This window comes from Lissotriton helveticus, chromosome 9 (assembly GCF_964261635.1).
Source record: "Lissotriton helveticus chromosome 9, aLisHel1.1, whole genome shotgun sequence".
Lineage (NCBI taxonomy): Eukaryota > Metazoa > Chordata > Amphibia > Caudata > Salamandridae > Lissotriton > Lissotriton helveticus.
In genome coordinates, this window is record NC_136070.1 from 136,418,808 (window position 1) to 136,442,430 (window position 23,623).

Consider the following 23,623-nt stretch of genomic DNA (forward strand, 5'->3'; position numbering starts at 1 on the left):
GATTGGACCCTGGGCTGGCTTCCTCCTATTGCCATTCGCTTAATCCCTAAACGGAACCGCAGGCATGCGTACACTGCAAATTGAAGTTGGACTGTATGACCATCAAACAAGTTAGGTCCCCAACTGCCCCAGTGCTTCCCAATGCTTGGGAACTAAAAGCTATGCTACTGAACGCCCGCTCACTGATTAAGCATAATATAGAAATGGCCGAAATGATCGAAAGTCATAGTCTAGATTTAGTATTTATCACAGAAACCTGGGTCAGTCACTCCTCAGACCCGGATCTGCTTCTAGCTCTTCCTGCATGCTTTCAGATCAATAGGGCATACAGAGCTGGAAAAAGAGGGGGCGGGCTGGCCATTATCTCAAAGGAGGAAATATCCACTATAACATCTTCTTTGGGTACTTCACCGGACTGTGAGCTTCTATCATTTCAGCTACAACTTAGCTCTACTCAAGCATGGAACGGCCTTTTGATCTATCGCCCACCAAACGCCCATGCCCCGCTGGTAGATAAACGTAACCCTTTTTTGGAAACCAGCTATAACTATGCCAACTATACCATCTTGGGCGACTTTAACCACCATCTAGAGCTCACTTTGGATCCTAAAAACATCCATCTTATAGATACTTTGGCCTGCCTAGGGCTGGAATAACTGGTCAAAGAAAGCACACATAATGCAGTACATACTCTGGATGGCCTATTTACATCCAACCGTATGATCAAGGTACAGGAGATCTTGCCGGTACAATGGTCTGATCATAAGGCTGTCATATTTACATTTAGAGCCCCAGCCCATAACAAGACAGGGAGTAAGCCTCTCAATTTATCCACATATCGGGACTGGTCCAAGACTGACCCCCGACCTCCTGCAAACTGCTTTAAATATGAATCTACCAAGTGGAAAGGCAGAAATCAATCTGGCAGCACAAAATATCTCATTGTGGATCACGGAGGCTGCTAATATAGTAGCCCCCTTAAAAACCGTTACCACTAGAAGGAGTAAGCCTTTTGAACCTTGGTTCTCTGACAAACTGAGGTTTCAGAAACAACTGTGTAGAAGGACGGAAAAACAGTGGAGACGTAACTATGACAAGGATGCAAAAACGAAGTATGCCCAGACATTAGCTGTTTATAGAAGACTAATTATGGAAGAAAAAAGTAACTACTTCACTAAGAAAATATTGTCTGCTAAGAACTCGAGTAAAACGCTCTGTAATACTTTAAAAACACTTGCTAAACTCCCCATTTAGGAAGGGACAGATAATAACATAGAATTCTGCAACGTTTTGGGCCAGGCCTTCACTAATAAGGTGGATTCAGTATACAAAACATTCTCTCAGCTCTCTGCTGAACCTGAACCTATACCGCAAAGGAATATTCTCGCGACTCAAGCCCCAGGCTTCTCATTCCCCCCCCCCCCATTGCTGGACCAAATCACAAAAACTATAATGGGTACCAAGTATGGGGCCCCTTCGGACCCCTGCCCTCCTAGGGCCTTCCATCTCTTTCCAGAGACCCTGGGTAAACAATTGAGTGACCTATTTGCAGGAATAATACAGCAGGGAAAATTCCCTGACCCCTGGAAACTGGCATTGGTTCTTCCATTACTGAAAAAACCCCACCTGGACCCTGCTGAGCCTAATGATTACCGGCCCATTTCCAGAATTCCATTCTGCGCCAAGGTCTTGGAAAAGCTATTAAACACCCAGCTCGCCACCTTTGTCTCAGCCCATGATTTGTTGGACCACTCCCAATTTGCAAGGCTTCTTCAGGGCAGGAGGGCCCTCACCTGAGGGGCCCGGGAGACCAGTAGGTACTCCGGTATGGGCTTGCCCGAGTTTAGCGCACTCTTCTACAATGCGCGCTGAAAGCCGGTCCTCCATGGGTCCCACCACTTCAGTGACGCAACGATAAATCGAACTGTCCACCGCCTGGTAAAACTCATCATCAGTTAAATAGGAGTGTGACCCCTCCTCATAATAATCATCCTGGTCCATGGTCTTATTATGAATGCGCCACAAGTGTCCCCTTAATCACTACCCACAATAGAGGGTGTCGGCAGTTATGGGCAGAGCAATTATCTTTTGGGCCAACAAACTTGGCAATCAGGGCAACACCAAACCCCCAAAACGCGCCGACCCTCCTCACCAGGACCGGGTCTGGCCGCCCCATCGCGCGTTTTCCACACCAGAAGCTCGCGGTGCCACACCTGCCTGCCAGCGGTATACGCGGTCAAAAACCGCACTACAGACCCTGAGGTGCATACAACGATTCAATTCTGGGCCAGATACAGACCCGGTAACCAGGCGTTTAGTGGGGCGGTTGAGGGCAAGACTCCGTCTCGACAGGCACCTCAGCGCGGTTCCTCAGAGTGAGGAGAGCGCGCCGAGGAGCCGATGAGACGTGCAAGCGCCCTCTAGTGGGTGTTTATGCACCGCAACTTAAATGTGGCCAAAAGTCGCGTGAGGAGCAAACGCTCCCGCAACTGCGGGGCTCTGAAAAGGAAAACAACAGAGCCCCCGTCCCCCCGACTCCTTAAACGGACGGCGAGGACATAATAAAACAAGCAACAAGTCAAGAAAGTAATGAGGCACTTAACTGGCTGCGTGAGCAGCGAAGAAAGAGGAGGAAGAGTGAAGAGGGACTGAATATCTACTCTTGGTGGACATGGTGGAAGGACTACATTATGGACTGTTATAGCGGGCTCATGGGAGTTGTAGTTTGTCTGTTGACATTCGATGAGTTAATCTGAATGCTTCTGCATTGTTTGAAGCTTTTCTAAGGCTGCTGTGTTTAGAATTAATAATAAATAGCGAAGGAAGAAAAGCATAATCCGAGCCTCCGGTCCTGCCATAGAATTTCAAAAATGAAAATGTTATAGGTTGACGCATGTTTCAAACATGTATTTTTATTCCCAAGGTTAAAGTAACAGGGACCCCCTAATTCCAAATGGAGTTCCTAGGACAGGGTAAATACACTTGTAATAGAAAAATTCCTAGGCAACAACTGACCTGTCGAGAACCAGGTTGAACATGAGCCCTTGATAAGGAAAAGGCTCAATATACTGACCAGCACCACAATTTTTATATTACATTTTTTTATATATTTATTAAAGATATAAACAAAACACATCAAATATTCAAAAACATAATTTGTAAAAAAGGGGGTAGCAGCAAAACTTATGATATAACCACCTTAATTGATTAAAAACATTCATAGAAAGTATCGAATTACATAGGTACAGTGGTACAATGGTAATCCAGTGAATTTAATGTCGCAATCAACCTCGACGCGCGTTTCGGCGATGGACCGCCTTCTTCAGGAGAACCACTGGATGTTCTAGAATATTAGTAAAATAAATTTCAGACTGACCAAATACAAACTATAGTATATTGAGGCTAATTGACTAAAATTAGACAAAGGTACACAAAGAACCAAGGTGGGCAATATACTGTGATTTCACAATTTCATGCAGTCGTGTGTCAAGGATATAATGTGAGACATGAAGGATTAGAAATAAACGTGTGATATAGGAAATCACTGAAGACATAGGGGTGAATCTGTATGATAGATAAGAAATAAAAGAAAAAGAATACTATAGCCTCCGTGCTCATAGAGAAGACATAATACCACCCAAAGTGTAACATCCCAGCAGTTACAAGAAAGGGGTACATAGTCTTACCAGTACAGAACACTATATCTGTGCTCCAAGCGATGAAATACCAAATTAAAAGAAGCTGGATAGCTACAATCGTGTAAGAAGATAAAGAGATATAATTAAGGAATGTAACTAATTGAGGGAGTGTTCTATAACCCTAGCTATACTAAAAGGAGAACGCAAAATTAAAGAAGATACCTACTTAAATACTACAGAGCCGCCTTTATCGATGGAAAGACCATGTAGTTACAACCATAGAGATAAAAAACTAAGATAAAATTATGCAGATCTAAAAGGGAGATAACGACATGAAGATCAGCTTTTTGCAAATAGTCATGCTTTCAATCACGAGTACCCTAATGATAGTACTGGTACCTGAAACGATTATCGGTTCAGTGCAGTAGAGTTGTGTGGACAGGTAAGAGCGTGGCGCTGTATTAGCCCATATGCAGATAAGTCTATAATAAAGAGAAGAGAACGGCATAACTACGGGAAGTGACTGACTAATAATACAAAGGTAAGGCCAGTGAGCTTAAGAAAACAATAATTACTTCTGTTTAATTTACTTGTTACTTGTCCAAAGTTATAAAGTGTTTATTTAATAAACCGGCCACTGGCATACATGTACCTAAAAACGGAAAACGAAGCATGCTTAGTTTTAGGAAAATAACTAAGCTGACTGTGAATTAGACAGCAAAATTATCATAAACCAATATATACCTCGGTAAAAGAAGAGAGATTAAAGGGTGTTCAAAGATAGATGAAGTCTCTACAACTGACACAACATGCAGGTGGCTGATATCCTAGGTACTTGAAGTCGATGATCTACCAAAGAAACATACGAGGGATGAGATACATTAGACAGGTTTGCTCGTCGCGATTCAGTTGAAACACAGTTAACAAGTGAGAAAGTCCGTAAAAAAAGTTCCCTGCTTGTACTTACAGGGGATGAATATGACTCCAGTCATTCTCGACGCGATGCCAGCTCAAAAATGCGATCAGAGCTGGAGCGCCAGATTTAAAACAAGTAGAAAGGTACTAACGTGACGTGATGACGTAGGCAGCCGTCGCGTGCCGTAATGACGAAAAAGGTCATCATGTGACTGAGAAGCTACCAAGTTACAGTTTGCAAGCCCCATGGATGGGGGCACTAGAAGGCTAACCGACTGGGTTAGGATTAAAATAGAAATTAACAATATACTACAACCTAAAAACTATGGCTTTATATAAATGTGTCGGGCGCAATCGCTAAAAGGGCTGCAGCGAAGATGAACTGCTGCCCCAGAATTATAAATTCTTATAGATTCAAATTTTTACATGTTAGTGTGAACGCTGATAAAGCTACAGCACATAACCTTTTTTATGTGCTGTAGCTTTATCAGCGTTCACGCTAACATGTAAAAATTTGAATCTAATACAATACGCGGCAGCCATGCCGCGGGATTGCAGCACTGCTTGAGAAGCGGTCCGGAGGACCGGGACGTCTGGAGCCAGTCCGGTTCATCGTGTTGGCAAATTATATTTTACGACGCTGTTTTGCTCCCCCTGAATAGCCCACTTATGGCTGTATTGATGAACTATTTTAGAGTGACTCTGTTGTTGAAACTGAACTACGGGGTGAAATTCAAAAAAACTGCTGTTCCCACAATGCAATGCTGCTAAACTTACGAGGCTCCACCTATGGCCTATAAAAGTGACATGTGATACTCAGCAGCAGTCTTGGTCCTTTATTGGGGGTCGCTCTAGCCTGTGAGAAAGGACGATTATTTTGTTTGAAACGCGTAAGGCAAATCTATGTTTTCCAGTGAGATGCGGATGGTGTTGTTGCCTTACTCTTGGACCGATGAAGAGTGTATCCTAAGCTTTGGCACCTGTGAACCTTAACACAATACGCGTCGAGATTGATTGCGACATTAAATTCACTGGTTGAATATCTTGATTACCACTGTACCTATGTAATTCGATACTTTCTATGAAATGTTTTTAACCCCTTTAGTGCTGCCGTCGGCGAACGGTCATCGCGAGCACTACCTTGCCAGTGCTGTGCACGTCCGTTGGCCGACGCGGCCGCACCCGTTCCTTCGAACATTCAGCACTGGCGCAGAACGTTCGAAGCAACAAACGGGTTAATCAATTAAGGTGGTTATATCATATGTTTTGCTGCTACCCCTTTTTTTTTTTTACAAATTATGTTTTTGAATATTTGATGTTTGTTTATATTTTTAATAAATAAATATATATATATAGGCCGTCCGTTATTTGATATATATATATATATATATATATATATATATATATATATATATATTGTGGTGCGTCTCAGTATATTGAGGCTTTTCCTTTTCCTCATCAAGGGCTCATGTTCAACCTGATTCTCGACAGGTCAGTTGTTGCCTAGGAATTTTTCTATTACAAGTGTTTTTATTCCCAAGGGCCCTGCTTCATTGTGTCGCATGTTTTTCACTAGGTAATAAAATTGTGGCTTTCAGGTTCTCTGCATCTAGTATGAGCATTGCCTACTTGATACCAGGTTCTCTTTGGACCTGCAGCAGTTCTTTAACCTGTCTGTTTTGTATCCAGGATAGGGTTCTAATTGCTGTCAATGTGCAGGATCTTACTCAAGTGCGTAAGAAACCTTGTGCAGTAAATATTTGCTGCTACAAATGGAAATGAGTCTTCATTTGAGCAGTATATCAGGCCCTTGGTTTCTTCAGAGAATGTTATGTATGTTTGCCTACACCTGGTTTTTGAAGAGCTTTTGTAAGTTATTGCTGTGTTTAGGGACTAAATCGGTTAAAGTTTTTTGTCTTCTTATGGAGCTGTTGAAGATGTGAAGTTGTTGTTTCCACCGAATCACTTAACAGTTCTTAATGTCTTAGAGACTGTGAGTCTCTAATGCATCCACATTCTTGGCTGACAAGCTTGTCTTGAAAGTTTCTGACTTGCAAGACGACCTTTCTGGTTCCCACTACCCCTGTAATGAAGGTCCATGCATTTCACGCCTACTGCTTTAACTGCCATTCTTTAGAGCAATGTACTGTTTAAGCCTAAATGAGATTTTATTTGATGTGGATCCCCATTTTTATTACTTTACCTGTCCAGTGTCTTGGTCATTACTTTCCGTAGACCTCCTACTTACAATATGAAGATCAGTATCCTAAAACTATTTATGAGAAGAGCTTTACATTGCTGTAAAGTTTAACTGTATAGTGCTGTGTGCACTAATTGAAGAAAACAAATCAACGGTTTACAGCTTTTAGGATTATGGCCAGGTGAGAACCGGTTTCAAAGGAGATAATATGGAAATAAGTGTTAATATATATTACTCCTTGGTATCCGGAATATAAATGACGACCCGCCCGCCAGATCCAATGGAGAATATGCCCAGTTCCTCAGGTTGAACCCTGTAAAGATTGAAAGCTGCATTTTACTTCCACCTTACTTAGACACTACTTTAGGAGTCTCCGGTGCGAGAACAGGCACAAAATCTGAAGCAGAACCTTACATATAGCTGGATTACTTCTACATTGTTCCTACCACCCTGGTGGACCTCTATTCTGCAAGTTGATTCAAAATGATGTTGCTTTGTCTGAGATCCACAGAAGTTTACGAATATTCTCACTTTTTTTTTTAAAGGTTTACTTTTTAGATGTTCATTATCCTTGAGGGTTGAAAAAGAACTGTACTATGTATTTGGTTCATAAAGAAACATTATAAGATCAGATTGTGCAGGTCTCTGTAAAAGGTAGGCTACTTTTAACATTTTCCACCCTTGTGTTTTAGAAAATATAGGGCCCATGTATTTAATTGTTTATTTCTGGTGCTTTCACAACAATAAACTCGGTTGTGCATTGTCACAGAGCAAAGGTAATCTTTTGTTGGTGCTCCCGAGAGCTCAGCCAGCACCAACCATTTCATCCAAATACATAGACCTGGACATAATAGTCCTTGGATGTAGTAGTCCTCTTTGGACTTTATCTTCTCATCAGACCTAGCCATTATTGTGGGATCTCCACTAATGGACCTTTGCAGCTATTATGTATTTATTTTATTATGTTTAGTTTTGTTTACTGCGTTTGTTGTGGTTATTTATATAGCACACGTACATCAAGACACCGAATGTTTCTAATGACCACAACATTATTCTGATCATGTTTCAGTTGTAGCTTGGAAAGCTGTTCTGTCTAGCCACTTATTACAACAAATAACTCGCCCCAGAAGAGGCTGGTTGTTGGACTTGGCCTTTTTCCCCCAAAATTTTTTCGCTTTTGACCCCCTAATTTGAATGTCTCCCCCATGGGATTAAACCTGTATAGGCCATGAGTGGTGTGAGACATCTTGTGAAAAATGTAATTACCTGAAGTAATGTGAGCACTTGTAAAATCCCCCATTTTAAAACTGCACCCCCATTTTGGAAATGTACCTGACTGAAATGTATTGCTTTTAAAATGGATGCCATGGTCATGGGTTTTGCCACTGGACTGACATAGGTCAGCGGTCTAGATAATATTACCCAGCTACCCCTAGCTTTTGGAGGGAAAGCCTGGCACCCAGGGTGCTCACCCCCTCCCCTAGAACCAGTTTAGGCTAGATGTGCCAACATTCTAGAAGGTCCTGGCACTGCCTGGGAGGAGGGTATAAATAGGGAGAAGTGTCACCAGAGAGTCAGTCAGCGCAGGGACAAAGAAGAGAGGGGACCTGCTGTGAGGTGCTACCGCCACATGGGCCTGTGAGCTGGGCCCTGCACCCCTATAAACCCCCCCGCTGCTGTCCCCATGGGCCCCTGACAAGGAAGGGCCCCTACCCAGGTCCCTGACACTGTGGGAACCGGGAGTTACGCCAGCGCTGAAGGAAAGAGGTGCCAACATGAGGAGGAATGCTGTGGGCTTGAACCCCCCCAGGAGGTGAGGAGTGTGCCCCTGGGGCTGGCTATGGAACTATTCGCCCCCCTCCGTGAGGTGCGCCTGTCAGACGCTGTTTGGGGAAGTTGGTGCCCCCAGGAAGCTGTGGCCCCCTTTGGAAGTGCTGGACTGGGAGGAGCTGCCCGGGGAGGATTGTGCCCCCGAGGAACTGTGCCTCACTAATCTGCCTCAGTCAACCTGCCCCTGGACTGCTGAACAAGCAGTGCGCTGTGAATAGCGCCATAGCGCTGAGAAGATTGTGAGGAGAAATAGCGCTGTGGGGAAGAAAAACGCGTTGTTCTGAGGGCCTGCTGTGTTCCCCCTAGGAAGCGCTATAATCTGGAAGCGCTAATCTGCCCCAGAACTGCCGTGTGGGCGCAAGGAGCAGTGCGCTGTAAATAGCGCTATTCTCCTGAGGAGAATCATACTGGGAGGAGCCTACCCTCGCGTCATCGCGCTGTCGCTAAATAAATAATTAATAAAAAGGGAGCCTACCCCTTGTGCCACCGGAATCACCGCCGCAACCCGGCGTCGTGAGGAGACCGTCCCCCGCTGGGCAGCGCATCGTTGCAGCGACCCCCGGTGTCAGGAGGGGGCCGCCGAGGTGGAAAGAGGGCCGCGCTAGGCCCTGAGGCCGCTGTGTCCTGCATCACGTGACGGGGGCGCCCGGCCGCGTCATCGGCCCGCCCCCGCCAACGCCGCGTAGGGATTGGCTGCCGGCCGGCAGCCCGAGAACAGGAGGAGTCGAAGCCCCGGGTCCCCGTGAGGTAGGAGGGGGACCCGGGTGAAGCGCCGGTGCGGGGCCCCCATGTCGAGGGGGAGCCTCGAAGCAGGAGTGACCGGAGCGAGAGCCCACCCCGCCGGTCTGTGCCCCACGTGAGGGGCCGGTGGAAGAGGCGGGGCCGGGGCACACTGTCGGTGCCAGCCCCGCCGCCACAGAGGAAGTGCTGCTGCTGGTGGGGCTCTCCTGAGCTGAAGAGAGCCCCGATTGTGCCGCATGGAGGCCGCTTGGAAACCCCGGGCCCCCTGTGTCAAATAGGGGCCCAGGTAAAGACTCGCACAGAGTAGCTGCAGAGGGAGAGGGAGCGTCGAGGCACAGGATCGGTGCCTGGCCCCTCCCCCGCATCTAGTGAGACCCCAGAGGAGCCGGAGCCCCACCATCCACCGCAGGTCTTTCGGTGAGTGGGGACTCAGTCGCATCGTGGGTTGGGGGTGTGTCGGGGCTTATGGTCGGTGCCCGCCCCAAGGATCAGACTAACTTCCCAGGTGCCCCGTCTGGCAGTGGGCACCTGCAACGTTTGGCCCCAGCGGAGTCAGTGGCCCTAGTAGACTGTGCCAGTTGTAGGAGGCCGATAACTAGCCCATAGGGTCCCCCAAGGAATTATTGATGCCCCCCTGAGACACGGCCACACCTTATGTCAATGCTGGGTGCTTAGGTTACTGCGCCCCTGCTTATGGTTGATACTACCGTTATGTACTGCCTAGGTGGTTTTATAGTTAAGGCTTTTGTGCCCACCGGGCAGGTGAAGGTGACTTTTCTTTTGCAGGTGTGTGCCGAATGTTAAATGCATTTGGGCTGTTGTGATAAACCCACAGGGATGATGGAGTAGACCGGGTGGTGCCCTTTATTGCAGGTGAGCCCAGAGGTTGGCCTGACATGTTGTTCCAGGCCCCTAGTCCCATCCCCTGTTAAGGAGCAAGCCTTGCTGAATTGTTACAGGTGCTCCTGTCTATTCTGTGCCATGATGCCCTGATGTTTCCCTTACAGGGGTCGTGTTGGAGTGATAGGAGGTTACTGATGCTAATGCATATTAATGCTTCCGACTGATGTTTGATATCCCTAATCTGATTTATTGCAGGTGTTCCTGTATGTTGGGATTTACTGTGATGCCCTGAAGTTTCCTTTACAGGGGTGGGGATTGGCGTTATAATACATGAGGTGTATTTATGCATAATGTTGTATCTTACATTTCCAGCCAACCCCCTAAGGATGAGAGTCTGAGTTGGCCCCGCCAGATTGGGCTTCAGATCTAATGACAATTTTAACCCATCCTTTTTCCCTTACAGCATGGACTTTGGACTCAACCCTTTTTATCCCATGTAAATAATCCCCCTCTGAAGTACTTGGCTCTGGTGCCAGTTGGCGCCGTGTTATGATGACACTGTTGATGCATTTTTGCCTTGCAGGTTGGAGATACTAAACTGCTTAATTTTCCAACTCAAATTGGTGTCCTGCCTCTTTTGTGCTGTGCCTGGTGTGTTGACTGAGGGTACTGCGTGAGTGCTTCACATGTCCTCGAAGTTTGGCCTGCCCGCTTGATGCCATGCTACCCCCTTTGAGACTTGGGCAACCCCCATTTCCAACACTGGTCATAACCTCTCAAATAGAAAAGGGATATCCAACTTCTGGCCAAGCAACAAAAATATCCTTCACAGGCTCTCCTAGAGAATGTACTCCAGTTTTAATGGCCCAAGAGAAATGTTTCCACATTTTGCAGTGTCCTGAAAGAGTTATGCACCAAGACGAGCACCTATGTTCAATTCCAAAATTCAGATAATGAAGGAGAATAATATCGGCTTGGATTTAAACCTCTTTTAGTGATTTAGTAATATCTGATATAAGAGTACACAGGATCAGTATCCTTTCGTTTCCAAAGTACTCTCCTCCTAGAGATGGGCATATTTATTTTCACTAGGTTTCACTTTGTTTAATGGTGAACTTGCTATGCAGATAAAGAGCATGTGGTCCTGCTTTATGCCATCCTAAGATGTAAGGTGGCATGGTGTAGTAGTGCACTGGGGGAATATGGCAAGCATGCGTTGCCCTGGGTGTGTTGTGTATAAGATTTGTATGTGACAATTCACTGTTGGAGTCTGAGGACTGCCTAAGGAAGTTATCAATGAATGGCTAAAATTAAATGTCAAGATTGGCAGAATCTTTTGAATATTTGGACGTGAAATTGCATTTGTATAGTTATGTTATGTTATTAAAATCCTATAGAGCGCACGCACACCCAGAGGTTTCATGGCGCTGAATCTAGCAGGTACCGGGCTAACACGGATTAAACATAAACCTGTGTGAATAGCCTCGTTTTAGCAGCTTCCTGTAGCTTCAAGTGTAGCAGATTGTTACAGGACCGTATCCTAACCTCAACTTTAAGAAATCCTTTTTATGTATTTTATGTATTTTGATTACATTGTAACTTGTGTTTTGATATATACAAATGTCTTTTATCTATAATTTTTACTAATGTATATTTGAAATTTATTTAAAATTTGCTTGTTTTATACCATACATTCACCTCAGTCCAGTATTTTCTGGTGTTCTGGTTTACGTTGCTACGTTCAATAGTGGTTTTGCCTGGAACGTTACTTGTCAATATATAGGGACTTGAAAGTGATCCAGGCTGTTTTGAAAATGACCCGCTGGGGAATTGGGAGCCAATGGAGTTTTTTTAACAATGGTCTGGCAGACTGCCAACGCGGTTGTTGATGAATGAGTCTGGCAGCCTGATTCTGGACTAATTGGAGGCGTTTGCCAAGAAAGCGTGGGAGGCCTAGATAAATAGAGTTGGCATAGTCCAAGTGCGACAGTACCAAAGCCCTCACCACCTGAACCAGGGCAGAGGAGGTGAGCATCCGGCTGATCTTCCTGATTTTACGAAGCTGGAAGAAACAGGAAGATACAACCGTGCCCACCTGAGTTTTAAGGGAGAGATCGCCATCAATGATCACTCCCAAGCTTCTAGCCGACAAGGTGGGTGTGGGAGGGGGCCAAGTTCAAGAGGCCAGTAATGTGGGCCCCAGAATATTTGGCTCTTGCCATTGAGGACTAACTCGGTCTTCCCGGGATTTAATTTCAGGTGATTAAGGTCAATCCATTGGCGGATGTGAAGCAAAGTATTCTGGAACTCGCAGATGGATTCTGCCGAGTTGTCTATAGTGAAAATTAATTGAAGGTCATCTGCATAATTAAAAGTCATGGCTTTGAATTGCTTCAGGGAGTGAATCAGAGGGGACAGATGCAGGTTAAATAATAAAGGAGACAGTGGGGATCCCTGGGGGACACCATAGGATGTGGACAGTTTAGGAGCAGAGAAGGGGGTTAGGCGGACTGCTTGAGTGCGCTCACTGAGAAAAGACTACGGGCCAGATGCATCAAGCTAAAAACCGGTCGTAAAGGGGCAGATTCTCAGAATCTGCCCCTTTGTGACCGGTATTTTTGCATTTGGGATGCATCATCCCAAATGCAAAAATCGCAAATAGAGAATTCGCTAAATTGCGATGGTTTGCATTTAAGGAATCTCAAATTGAGATTCCTTAAATGCAATGCATGAAAGTTTCAAAAATAGCGAATTCGCTAATAGGGCACGCAAATTACCACGAAGTACAACTTCATGGTAATTTGCAAAAACTTTGAAAAATGCACTTTTGTGCATATTTCAAAGTTTCATGTTGCGCACATGCCCTAAGGGCATGTGTGTGCGCAACATATGTGAACAGATCAATATCAGGGGTGCAACAGGGTGTCCTTTGGACACCCCTGAACCCTTGAACTCGCAATCTCAATTTGCGAATCGCTAATAGCGATTCGCAAAATGAGATTGTCTTCCCATTCATTCCTATGGGCCTCTGGGCCCATAGGAATGAATGGGGAGGTATTCATTAATTGCGACTCGCAATTTGCGAGTCGCAATTAAGGAATTCTAAGGAATCGCTATTTTTGTAGTGATTGCTTGATGCATTCCATTTTGCTATTCCTTATTAGCGATTCCTTATTTTTCGCTAATAAGGAATCGCAAAATGGATGCTTGATGCATCTGGCCCTACATCCAGCTGTAGGCTGAACCACGGATACCGGCCTGTCTGACACGGTCCATCAAGATGGTGTGATCGACCGTGTCAAACGCGGCGGAGAGGTCTAAAAGGACAAGGGCCTGTGGAATTCCTTTATCTGCATTTCCTCGGAGGACATCCATTACCGCGGTGATGACCGTCTCTGTGGAGTGGGCGGGGCGGAACCCAGCTTGGTGAGGGGCTAGGTAACTGGTCTGTTCTATGAAGGAGGATAGATGAGTGGTGACGTGGGCCTCTAGGACCTTGGCTAGATAAGGGAGAAGGGAGATGGGGCGGTAGTTTGAGGGCTCTGACGGGTCTGCTCCCGGTTTCTTCAAGAGGGGGACAACAACTGCCTCCTTGAAGGCTACAGGGACTGTGCCTTTGTCCAAAGATTGATTGAGGAGTGACAAGACAGGAGGCGCAAGGGTCGGGAAGATATCTTTCAATATATGTGGGGGACAGCAGTCCCTGGGAGAGCCGGATTTTACCCTAGCCAATAGGGCTTGCAGGGTGTGAGTTTCTATGGATGGAAAATAATCCAGGGTGTAGGGGCTGGGTGTCATACCGTGGAGTCAGTCTGAAGTCCAGTAATAGAAATGCTGGCTTTGACAGTTGTTGAGTAGCCGCGGGTTTGGGGAGGATTCTCTCACTATTGGACAGCTCGTTAACTATGGTAAAAATATCCTTAGATTTATTGTTAGATTTCTCGATTTTATCAGAAAAATAAGCTGCTTTAGGTAAGTTAATGGATTTTTTGTATTTAGAGCGGACGCTTAGATATATATGTTTGGTTTCCGAGGAGTAAGCTTGTCTCCATTTCCGTTCCTTTTGGCGGACATCCAGTTTTTGAGCCCTAAGGTCGGAGGAAAACCACTTTTGAGCTTCACAGCGGCGGGAAATTTTAGGTTTTTTAAGTGGGGCGTGTTTGTCGCTCGCAGCTCGAAGACAGTTAGAAATATTGGCTTCGGCTAGGTCCACGTCTGGGGTTTCTTGAGGGATGGAGCTGTCTAGGCTGTCCAGAAAAGCTGATTTATCAAGAATGCTCCATTTCCTGACCAGGCCTCTCTCCGCTATCGGGGGCTTGCTGCAGGTAGGGATGGAAATAGTAAAGTTGATCAAATAATGATCTGACCAGATGCAGGGAGATATAGTGGGTCCCGAAACTATGATGTTTGTAGTCCATACCTGGTCCAAAGTATGGCCTTTGATATGAGTGGCAGCAGAGATGTGGTGACTGAAGTGCAGGTTCATTAGAAGTTCCATTAATTCTGTGGCCTGGGGGCCTCCAGCATCATCGTTACACCAGTAATTGAGGTCTCCGAGGAGGAGTAATTTAGCGTAATCATTAATCAAAGGGGCCATCTGCTCGCTTAGTGCGAGAGAAAACGAGAGCATATGTTGAGGGGGCTATATATCAAAACACAGATAATTGGGCCTGTGCTTGAATCAGGCTTAATAATCAATTTGTCCACTGCAGGGAGATTTAAGGGGGAAATGGAGGTAAAAATATGATCTTTGTGGATAATGGCTGCTACTCCGCCTCCCGCTTTCCCAGCAGGCCGGTCGGCATGTAAGATGAAATAATTATCAGGTACAGCTGCCAGGATATCGGGGGTGGAGTCTGCGTTCAGCCATGTTTCCGTAATGAAAAACATATCTGGTTTATCTGATAAAAGAAGAAAAATATCTAGGGAGCGGGTATTGAGATAGAGTATACGTAGCGTGAGATCCTTAGCTTGTGCCGTGGTGGGCTTCTGAGCTTGGCGAGAGGTAGTCCGTAGGGGGCCTGGGTATACGTTGCGCTTTTGGAGAAGGTCTACATTTTTAAGGCGGGTTTTGGTGGCAGGACAGAGCGAAAGGTCTGCCTGATATAGTCTTCTCCGATAGCCCGAGGAGTAGTGGATGGTACGTGCAGGGGGACTGGCCCCTGGGTTCGGACGGGCGCAGACGGGCTTGCCTTTGGCGCGCCGCCGGCACGCCCGCTGCGCGCGTCCGCTGCGCTCTTGCGTTATGCGTGCCATAAATACACTACACCGCCTCTAACTCCTCCCCCAAACTGCGTGATACACTGTCTTCCATTGGTGAGCATTAACCACGACTTCAGACACTTGTAGGCCCAGCCCGTCTGGATGACACACTTGGACTCACTATTTTCTGATGCACTACACAAACTATTTTAAACTGTGTGCAATTGCATTTAAAAAAGTCTCAGTAATCTTGCCAATCTTTGCGGACAACTAGAAGCACTTAGATGTATCTGGTGTCGCAGATTAGTACATACCCTAACTGATTTAGTTAGAACCATTGTTTTATTACTTTCTCTTACGATTTTAGCAACATTTATCTTTGTTCGTATCCTGTAACTATTTTAAGTAATTGAACATGAATAAAAGCTTTATTACACTGGAAAAGCATTGAGTAATTGCGGTTAACTTTCCAAATGGTTCTACGGTGTTTGTCGCAGACCAGAGTGCGGCTCAGCTTTAACTAGAAGTCTCTGCAGCAAATTAAGCTGCTAATCTTTCTCATTGGAATTGGCATATTTGTCTTGCATGATACAATAGATCTGAGCAGCAGGCACTTTAACCCCTGTGCTGAATGCGATCCATAGAGTAAAGAGTTCCATCAAGCATCTTATCTTCTGGATGTATTTTGTGGAAAATGGAACATCTGAAATGCAGAATACACGCAGCTCCCATGCAAGCACTAAATGTAGGACTAATGGAGCGCCATTAGCATCCGCACTGGGTTTTGAATCTGGGTATTCACTGGTATGCTGTAGCAACAGTGGGACATAAAGATTGTTTCTTGCTGTTGCAATGTCCTACGGGAAAGTGCTTAAATCCCCGGTGTGACTTCTCCTTCCCCAGGTCTTCAGAGATCTGGGCAAAGCAGTGCAATGGCATCTCACTTACCTGTGTCTTCCTCTCTCAGGTCTCAACCTAGGTCAAACAGGATTACTTTAGAAGTCATCCCCACCTGTGTTTTGTTTAGTCTTTTCCCACAGATCACAATATTAGAAAAAGTGTTAGGTAATGTCTTACACACAAATGAAGGCAATTTCTACTGAATATGAGGGAGTATCACAAGTTAAAAGCCTCCTTTTGAATACAGTGGGTTTGTATTCTTGCTAATTCTTACTTCAGATTTTTTTTATATCTCCCAGCCCCACCATTCCCTTTTATCGCGCAGAACAATAAAGTATTTTGCCAAAGTCTTATTTAAATTTTAGCTTCTTATTAGTTTCTTAGAAATCATTGGACTGTATAAACAAGGTACATTAATTTCTTTCAAGCACAGTTCCCTATTGTACAGGATGGTACATAGGTCATGCACCTCAAAGTACTTGTTTAGTAACAGATTAGTCGATCTAAAGTACTTGGTGGGCACTGAATTTGAGAAGATGTGACTGTAAAATAGTCATCCAAACACAGTAAATATGAATTAATAATATCTTTTAATGGAGCTTGTAAATCAGCATCCACATTCATCTCTGTGCATCTATTGAATGTCCCCTGTGTATTCCTTCAGACCTAACATTCCTTTTAGAACCAACATTATGATGTCATTTACACATCATTAGTGACCATAGAATGTTCTCATGTCATAGAATATGCAATGAGTATTACAACCCTCACTCAATAATAAATCATTCATAGGTTACCAACAGCCATCATAATAATTCCTGGAATCCTCCAGGAGCAATTCACACTCCCCCTGCAGTTGTCATGGTCATCCTATAGTAAGGCACACTCCCTCTAAAGTTGTCATGAAGTCATCCTGGAGTAATTCCTAGGTATCCAAAAGTTGTCCTAGAAACATACTAGAGTAATCCACAGTCATTGTGAAGTTGCAATGGAATCTTCCTGTAGTAATTAACACTCATCCTGAACTTGTCATTTGGTGTTCCTTGAGTAGTAAATGATCATCATGCATATTCAATTGAAGTGATTAGGCCACCACCCCAGAGTAGTTTTTGTGATGACTCTAGAGTCGTCTCATTTAAATATTTCAGCCTATACACATACTTTGGTTTGGGATGACTTCCCCAGATAATTAAAGGAATAGCCCAGCTAGAGTCATCTGATGACTGCCGCATGATCTTCCTTTATGACTTGGAAACAAACCTGAAGGCGGAGGAAGCACACAGGCACTGTTTTTTTAACCCACCTGCTAAATTCCAAGTCGGCCATGGGTCTCAAGCTGAGCGGGATAACATGGCATCCTAACAAACGTCTCTCAGAAAGCTGCTGATATTGCAGCGCCAGCTTTGGGCTCGCAAAGTGAGAGCAGAGATCGCAGCTTTCTGTAGGAAGACTGGAGACAATGTGGAGATGGAGACGTGGTAATGTAGCAGTGCGCCCGGTAGGTTTTTTTCTTTATAGTGGCGCGTGGGAATGGTAGCAGCAACATTAATATTTTAACAATGGGGTTTACGCCGAGGGTACATTGGGTGAAGTGGCATTATCTGGTCATATGTGGCTCCCCCCAGACTCTATTGCCCATGTGCGGCTCAAGTGAGAAGAATGTTTGGGACATATGTAACAAAAATATAGATGTCCAACAGCAACTAACAAGGTAGTGTTTCACCTCTGGATTCTGAGTCGCATCATAGACAACCCCAGCCTCGTTTTTGTTGCCTATTTGATTCCACTCAGAAAACCTGAGGGGAAAGTTTCCCCATAATTCTACTGGGGTTGAAATTTGTGACATTCGTTGGGTGAGGTGATGGTGTGTTAGTCTCACACACACACACACACACACACACACACACACATGCATACTTGTCTTTCGAATTGGCTTACTGTAAGCCATTTGTTTATGCTGCAGTCTGATGGTTCTATGCCTTAGTTGAACTGATGGGCTTCCTTAGTACCATACTGTTTAGTAATTGAATATGAATGGTTGTGGTTCACAAACTAGAAGACATTATTCTAATTTCCTAGCACTCATATACTATTGAGTGATGTATGACAGGGCAGAGGTGCAACATGTCAGCACAAAGGTGAAGTATAATAGCTTTTGAATGTTTTATCACCTAATGACCAGTGGTCGGTACATGCCAAGTCAGATGTGTACCGAAGGAGCTCTCAGGTGACTCACTACTGAGATAGTGACTGTGATGTGAGTAGTTAGACCAATGAACTGTATCATGGAAAGAGAACTCGCTATGGTTTAAAATGTCTCCTATTTTCAATATTCTTGGGTTTACTATTTTTTGTATGTTTTGATTGAAAAACCCTAAAAATTATTATTCTTTGTATTGCACTCTTTTTGGAGTGGCATTACAGACAGTGCCCCAGGGGTGCAACAAAAGATGGAGCTGCTCATCAGTCAGCCAGTCTGTCTTTCACTAATGGGCTGCCCCCAGAACCAGTTCACTACTGCCCTGGCAGCAGCACATTGATGGTAATAGGGCATACTGTCCCGGTCTGCACCATGCACCCCTTGTTGGTGAGTGTGCCATTACTATAATACAGCCCCTAGAATCTTGCTTTGGGAGAACAGTTTGAAAGAGTGATGGAGAGGCCTGCTTGTGGAATAATTATCTTGGTCAGGGCCGGGCTGGCCGTAGCGGGCTTCCGGTGTTTTCCGGGAGGCGGGAAGGGTGGGAGCTGATTTTGCACTGGTGGGGGGCGGTTTTGCAGCAGTGCTGCAATATCGCCCCAGTAACAAAAGGAGCGATGCTTCACAGTCCTGCCCGCCCTCCTCTGGAGGGGGTGGGGGCGTGGTCCTTTAAAATTGCTAGGGCTGCTTTGGGTTCCCAGTCCGGCCCTGGTCTGGTAAATAGTTAGCTAAATGCCACAATTTGTTTGATTTCTATTTCTAGCGAAATACAGCTTTAGGTTTACTTGGTAACCAAGTGGTAGTAAGATGCATACGCTTGTCACTTGTCTGTTTTATGTAGTTGTTCTACATTTAAGATGCCGACATCTGAGGTAATGTAATATGAAATGGGTGTAGTACATTATAGATGTTTTTCTTCAGACGTTTAGGTATTTTGCACTTGCAGCAAAAATGCAAAAAATGATATTTTTAAATGTCCAGCAAAATTTGGCAAATCCAGATTTCAGCTTTTACCCACCTGGAACTGATAAGTTTGAAAGGCCACCTAATTGTAATTGTGACTGCAAAGTGTCCCCATAGAATACAGTTTTATGCCACTTAATTATAGTTGTCTGCCTTAAGAACGGGCAAAGGATTGTATGCTGTACCCTGTGACACAAAGGTGAAGTAGAAAATATGAGAACCAAAAGATGAAATGTATTAGACCTTACATTGTTGTTGGTAAGCATTGCTTAGTTTCCCTCCCTATGGGATTGTGTCGAAGATAACATCTTCAACGAATGTAGGGAGAGAACTGTTTTTGGAACAAAAAATCATGTTTTGGAACGTAATTGAAAGCATTCGTTGTGGCTGTGTTTCTCCAATTTGTCACTGATCAAATCCCTTTTTTGAGCCTGGCAAGCTATGAACTAGAAAGAGAAATGGCACCAAGTACTTAGCCTAATCTGTTGGTCTCAGAAGAATTCTCACCTTCTTATTGTGAATCTTTCCAGATACCTCTTGGAGCAAGACTTTCCAGGTATGAGAATTGGGCCAGAGCCAACAACGGATTCCTTTATTGCAGTGATGTATGGGGAGAAAGAAGGCTCCATTCCGGGAAATGCACTGGTAGTGGACCCGAAAAAACCATTCCGCAAACTGAACAGTTTTGGAAATGCTTTCCTTAACAGGTATGATAACGCATGGCTTAAAAATGTGAACAATTTAAAATGTATGCTTTATTTCTTTCTCTCTCGTGCGCTCATGCTCTCTATTTTTACATGTAAATATTAAATATGCAGTTTACCCAGTCACTCTTACCAATGTATCTTTATTTTACTAATATACGTATTAGTTAAGCCCAATCCAACTTTTTAAATTGCCAAAATAATTTTGATGCTTCTGTATATAGTGATTGGCAAAATGATTGTTCAATCCTTAGAGATTGCAAGTGCGCTGTCATATTGCATGGTGTTAGCAAGCGCCTACATGGAAGAATTCATAATAGTTGGTTGAGGAGGCTAAGATTAAAGAAATGGTAAACATGTTAGATTGTTTCTGAACTGAAGGAGGGATGGAACGATCTCCGCTGTATAGAGGGTAAAATGTTACCAACTTTGGGTGTATGGTAAGAACATGCTTGACACAGAGTTCGTTCTGTGGTATCTCTGCCATTATGGTAAATGAGTAAGTAATACTTTATTGTTCAGTTAATTAAAATTTACAATACTTCACAGTATGATCACCAGATAAAACATCATCAAATAAATAACATAATAAAATCCGTTATCAGTCAGTGGGAATGCCCAAGATATACTTCATTAAAACAAAACCCATGTTTGTAAAGAGAAATCGTTAACCTATTCCTAAGTCATATGTCCCATAATAATAATAATAATCCACATCTTAAAACCACCAATTATGGAATATAATCCTGCTGACTTTGCCCAATTAAGTGTTGGAGAGAAAGAGCTGTAGTGTTCAAAGTAGTATGGCATGGGACATGTTGTTCCAGTTTAGTATAATTGCATTTAAAATATCCCAGCAGGCAAAGTTGTTACCTTCAATGTCTAAATTGTGCTAAGTTGTCAAAGCATAGTGCTACGTGCCTTTCCTAACTTTCATACTTCGTATTAAAATTATTCTTAAGATGGTAGAGCCACAGGTACAAATTTCCTATTTCAACATGATCAATCATACTTTAATATAAGCGTTTACAATTAAGGGTAAAAACCAATAAAATTCATACTTGATTAGGTCACCAATTCATATTTTTTTTTCTCCCCCAAAATAAATGGACACATAGGTATCTCCCGTGCACTACATGTACCACCGACAACTACCGTTATAACTCCGACTTTGATAGTTTTGACTCTGCAAAAGACTTAAACTTCAGGACCTTCCTACAAAACATCAAGTCATCCCCTTGGGGACAGACTAACTGCATGCCGACATGTACATATGGTATTTCTAATAAAAAACTGTCTCAACATTCTCAGTCCTTTACTCTAGCCTTTACCTGTCCAGCCCTAATGGCAATGTGACAAATGTCTTCCTTAAAGTAGTTACAAAGACGACATGAAGAATCTCCTCCAAATGGATGAATTAAAATGAGAATGCAAGTTATCAAGTCGGTAATGCTGCAGCTTTAATTTTGACTTTCAAACATTCAATAGCCCTAAGTATAATTGAAATTTAAGGGGACCATATGATACTATTACCATCCATGCATGGCCTCTTTCAGACAGCACATCACTATTCTTTAGGGGAGAAATCTTTTTCCTTGATCCATTTATATTGAATGCAGATTGAGAGAGGGGTAAGGCCTAGAGCTCATGTTCCTTGACGGTGGTTAGGGGCAAGTTGAGATAATAATGTGCTGCAGTGTTTCTTGGGGTCACTTATCGCTTCCCACAATTGAACCTAACTGAAATCTTGGATAATGTTTTCGCTTTTTAGCAGAATTTCAAATAAACACCCAAACTACTTATAAACTACCTCCTAAGCCCAAACTCTAAGCAAATTTGGGCAGGCAAAATCTGCCTCTGTAGATTAAACATGCAACAAAGGGTACCTATTATTTTGTCCACTTTTCCTATCCATACCTCAACTTCATTTTTCTGAGACAGGTCAAGTGTATCGGTCATTACTTGCAGGATTGGATGTAGGGGCAGGCCTTTTAAAAAGTTCCGTAATAAAGAGAAAGCGGCAGATAGTGTATTATTTCTTCCTTGTTTTGCAGAACTCTAGTTCCTAAATGAGCCTATAGAATCAAAAATCACCCCCAAATATTTATACTCTGGCACGGTTTCCAAAACTATCCCTCCTATATGGTGTGTAGGTGAAGATCTTCCTCTTGATACAAGCATGGTTTTAGTTAGATGAACTCTTAGCCTAGGATCAGCATACTGAGAGGTTGTGTTGATTAAATGCTGTAGCCCAACCTTTGTATAGCTAATCAAAACAACATCGTAAGCAGCGTAATATGTGAAGCGTTAGAATTGACCCTATTTAGGGCAGGAGACATTTCCGCAAGATACAAATTAAATAAAAGCGGAGCCAGTACTCAGTCTCGTTTTAGTCCATTTCTTGTGTAATTGTTTGGGGAAATCATTACCCGAACTGACCCTTGTCCAGGTGCCTATGTGCAGCAATGGATAGCTCTTAATAGGAGAGGATGAATTCCCCAGTTCAACAGCTTGGACCATAAGACGTTTCTCTGCACCGCATCAAAGCTGAATGAAAATCTACATAGCATAGATGTAGATTTAGAGAGCGGTACCTTGCCTGTTCTATTAGTAAGGCCATGTTCTCCAGTATAGTATCTTTCATAGATTCACATGCTTGTATCTTCCCCGTCGTCATGGTGGGAGTCTCCCGGTAAAAGAATAACCATAGCAGTAGAAGAAAAAACTGCCTGGAAACCATAGAGTAGTAAAACAATAGGCAACCTCTCTCCTCATTATGTGGACCAAACTACAGCCAATCAGCTGCCAGCACCAGCCTACACCATTCCCAGCAGAGCCACCATACCTCAGATTTCCAACAGCCCAAGAGTGAGCATTGTAAGAAACCAGAGATAAAGATGGTCTACCTAGAAGAAACGGGGAGGTGGGCGGGCGCTTGTGAATCTATAAAAGATAATACTGGAGAACCATAGTGTACAGGTAAGTAACTCGTTTTTTCTCCAGTATAGTATCTTTCATAGATTCACATGCTTGTATCAGAATAGATAGCAGTCCTTTTCTAAGAGCGTTTCTAGGCTAGGCCCTCTTTGTCTCAGGGCTCTGCGCCGTAAGCTCTCTTTTAAAAAAAAAAAAATGTATAAACTCATTAAGAAAAACATGCAACAACTTTTGTCATTAAGAAACCTTTGTGTATAACCAACATTACAGAAAAGTAATTGTACATTTAAAAAACATGTACCTTATTTAAAAAGGTGTCGTAGAACTGCTTGTCCCACTGCTGCATCTGCTTTCCATTCTGTGTCCAGACAATAATGTTTGGTAAATGTATGGACATTTGACCAAGTTGCTGCTCTGCATATGTCTGGAAGCGACAAGCCTGCTATCAATGCAGTTGAAGTTGCCATCTTCCGTGTACCATGAGTACCTACTTTTGTGCACAGAGGTTTTCACGCTTTTTCTTGACAGAAGACAATGTCGGATGCAATCC

General features: G+C 43.8%; 1 protein-coding gene across 1 annotated transcript in view; it reads left to right on the top strand.

Annotated features, from left to right (window-relative positions):
• Positions 1-23,623, top strand: part of EHD4 (EH domain containing 4) — a 183,177-nt gene that overhangs the window by 39,967 nt on the left and 119,587 nt on the right. Inside the window, exon 2 of the mRNA XM_078659642.1 lies at positions 19,963-20,139. Coding sequence (XP_078515768.1) covers positions 19,963-20,139 — 177 coding nt within the window. The remainder of the gene's footprint in view (positions 1-19,962; positions 20,140-23,623) is intronic.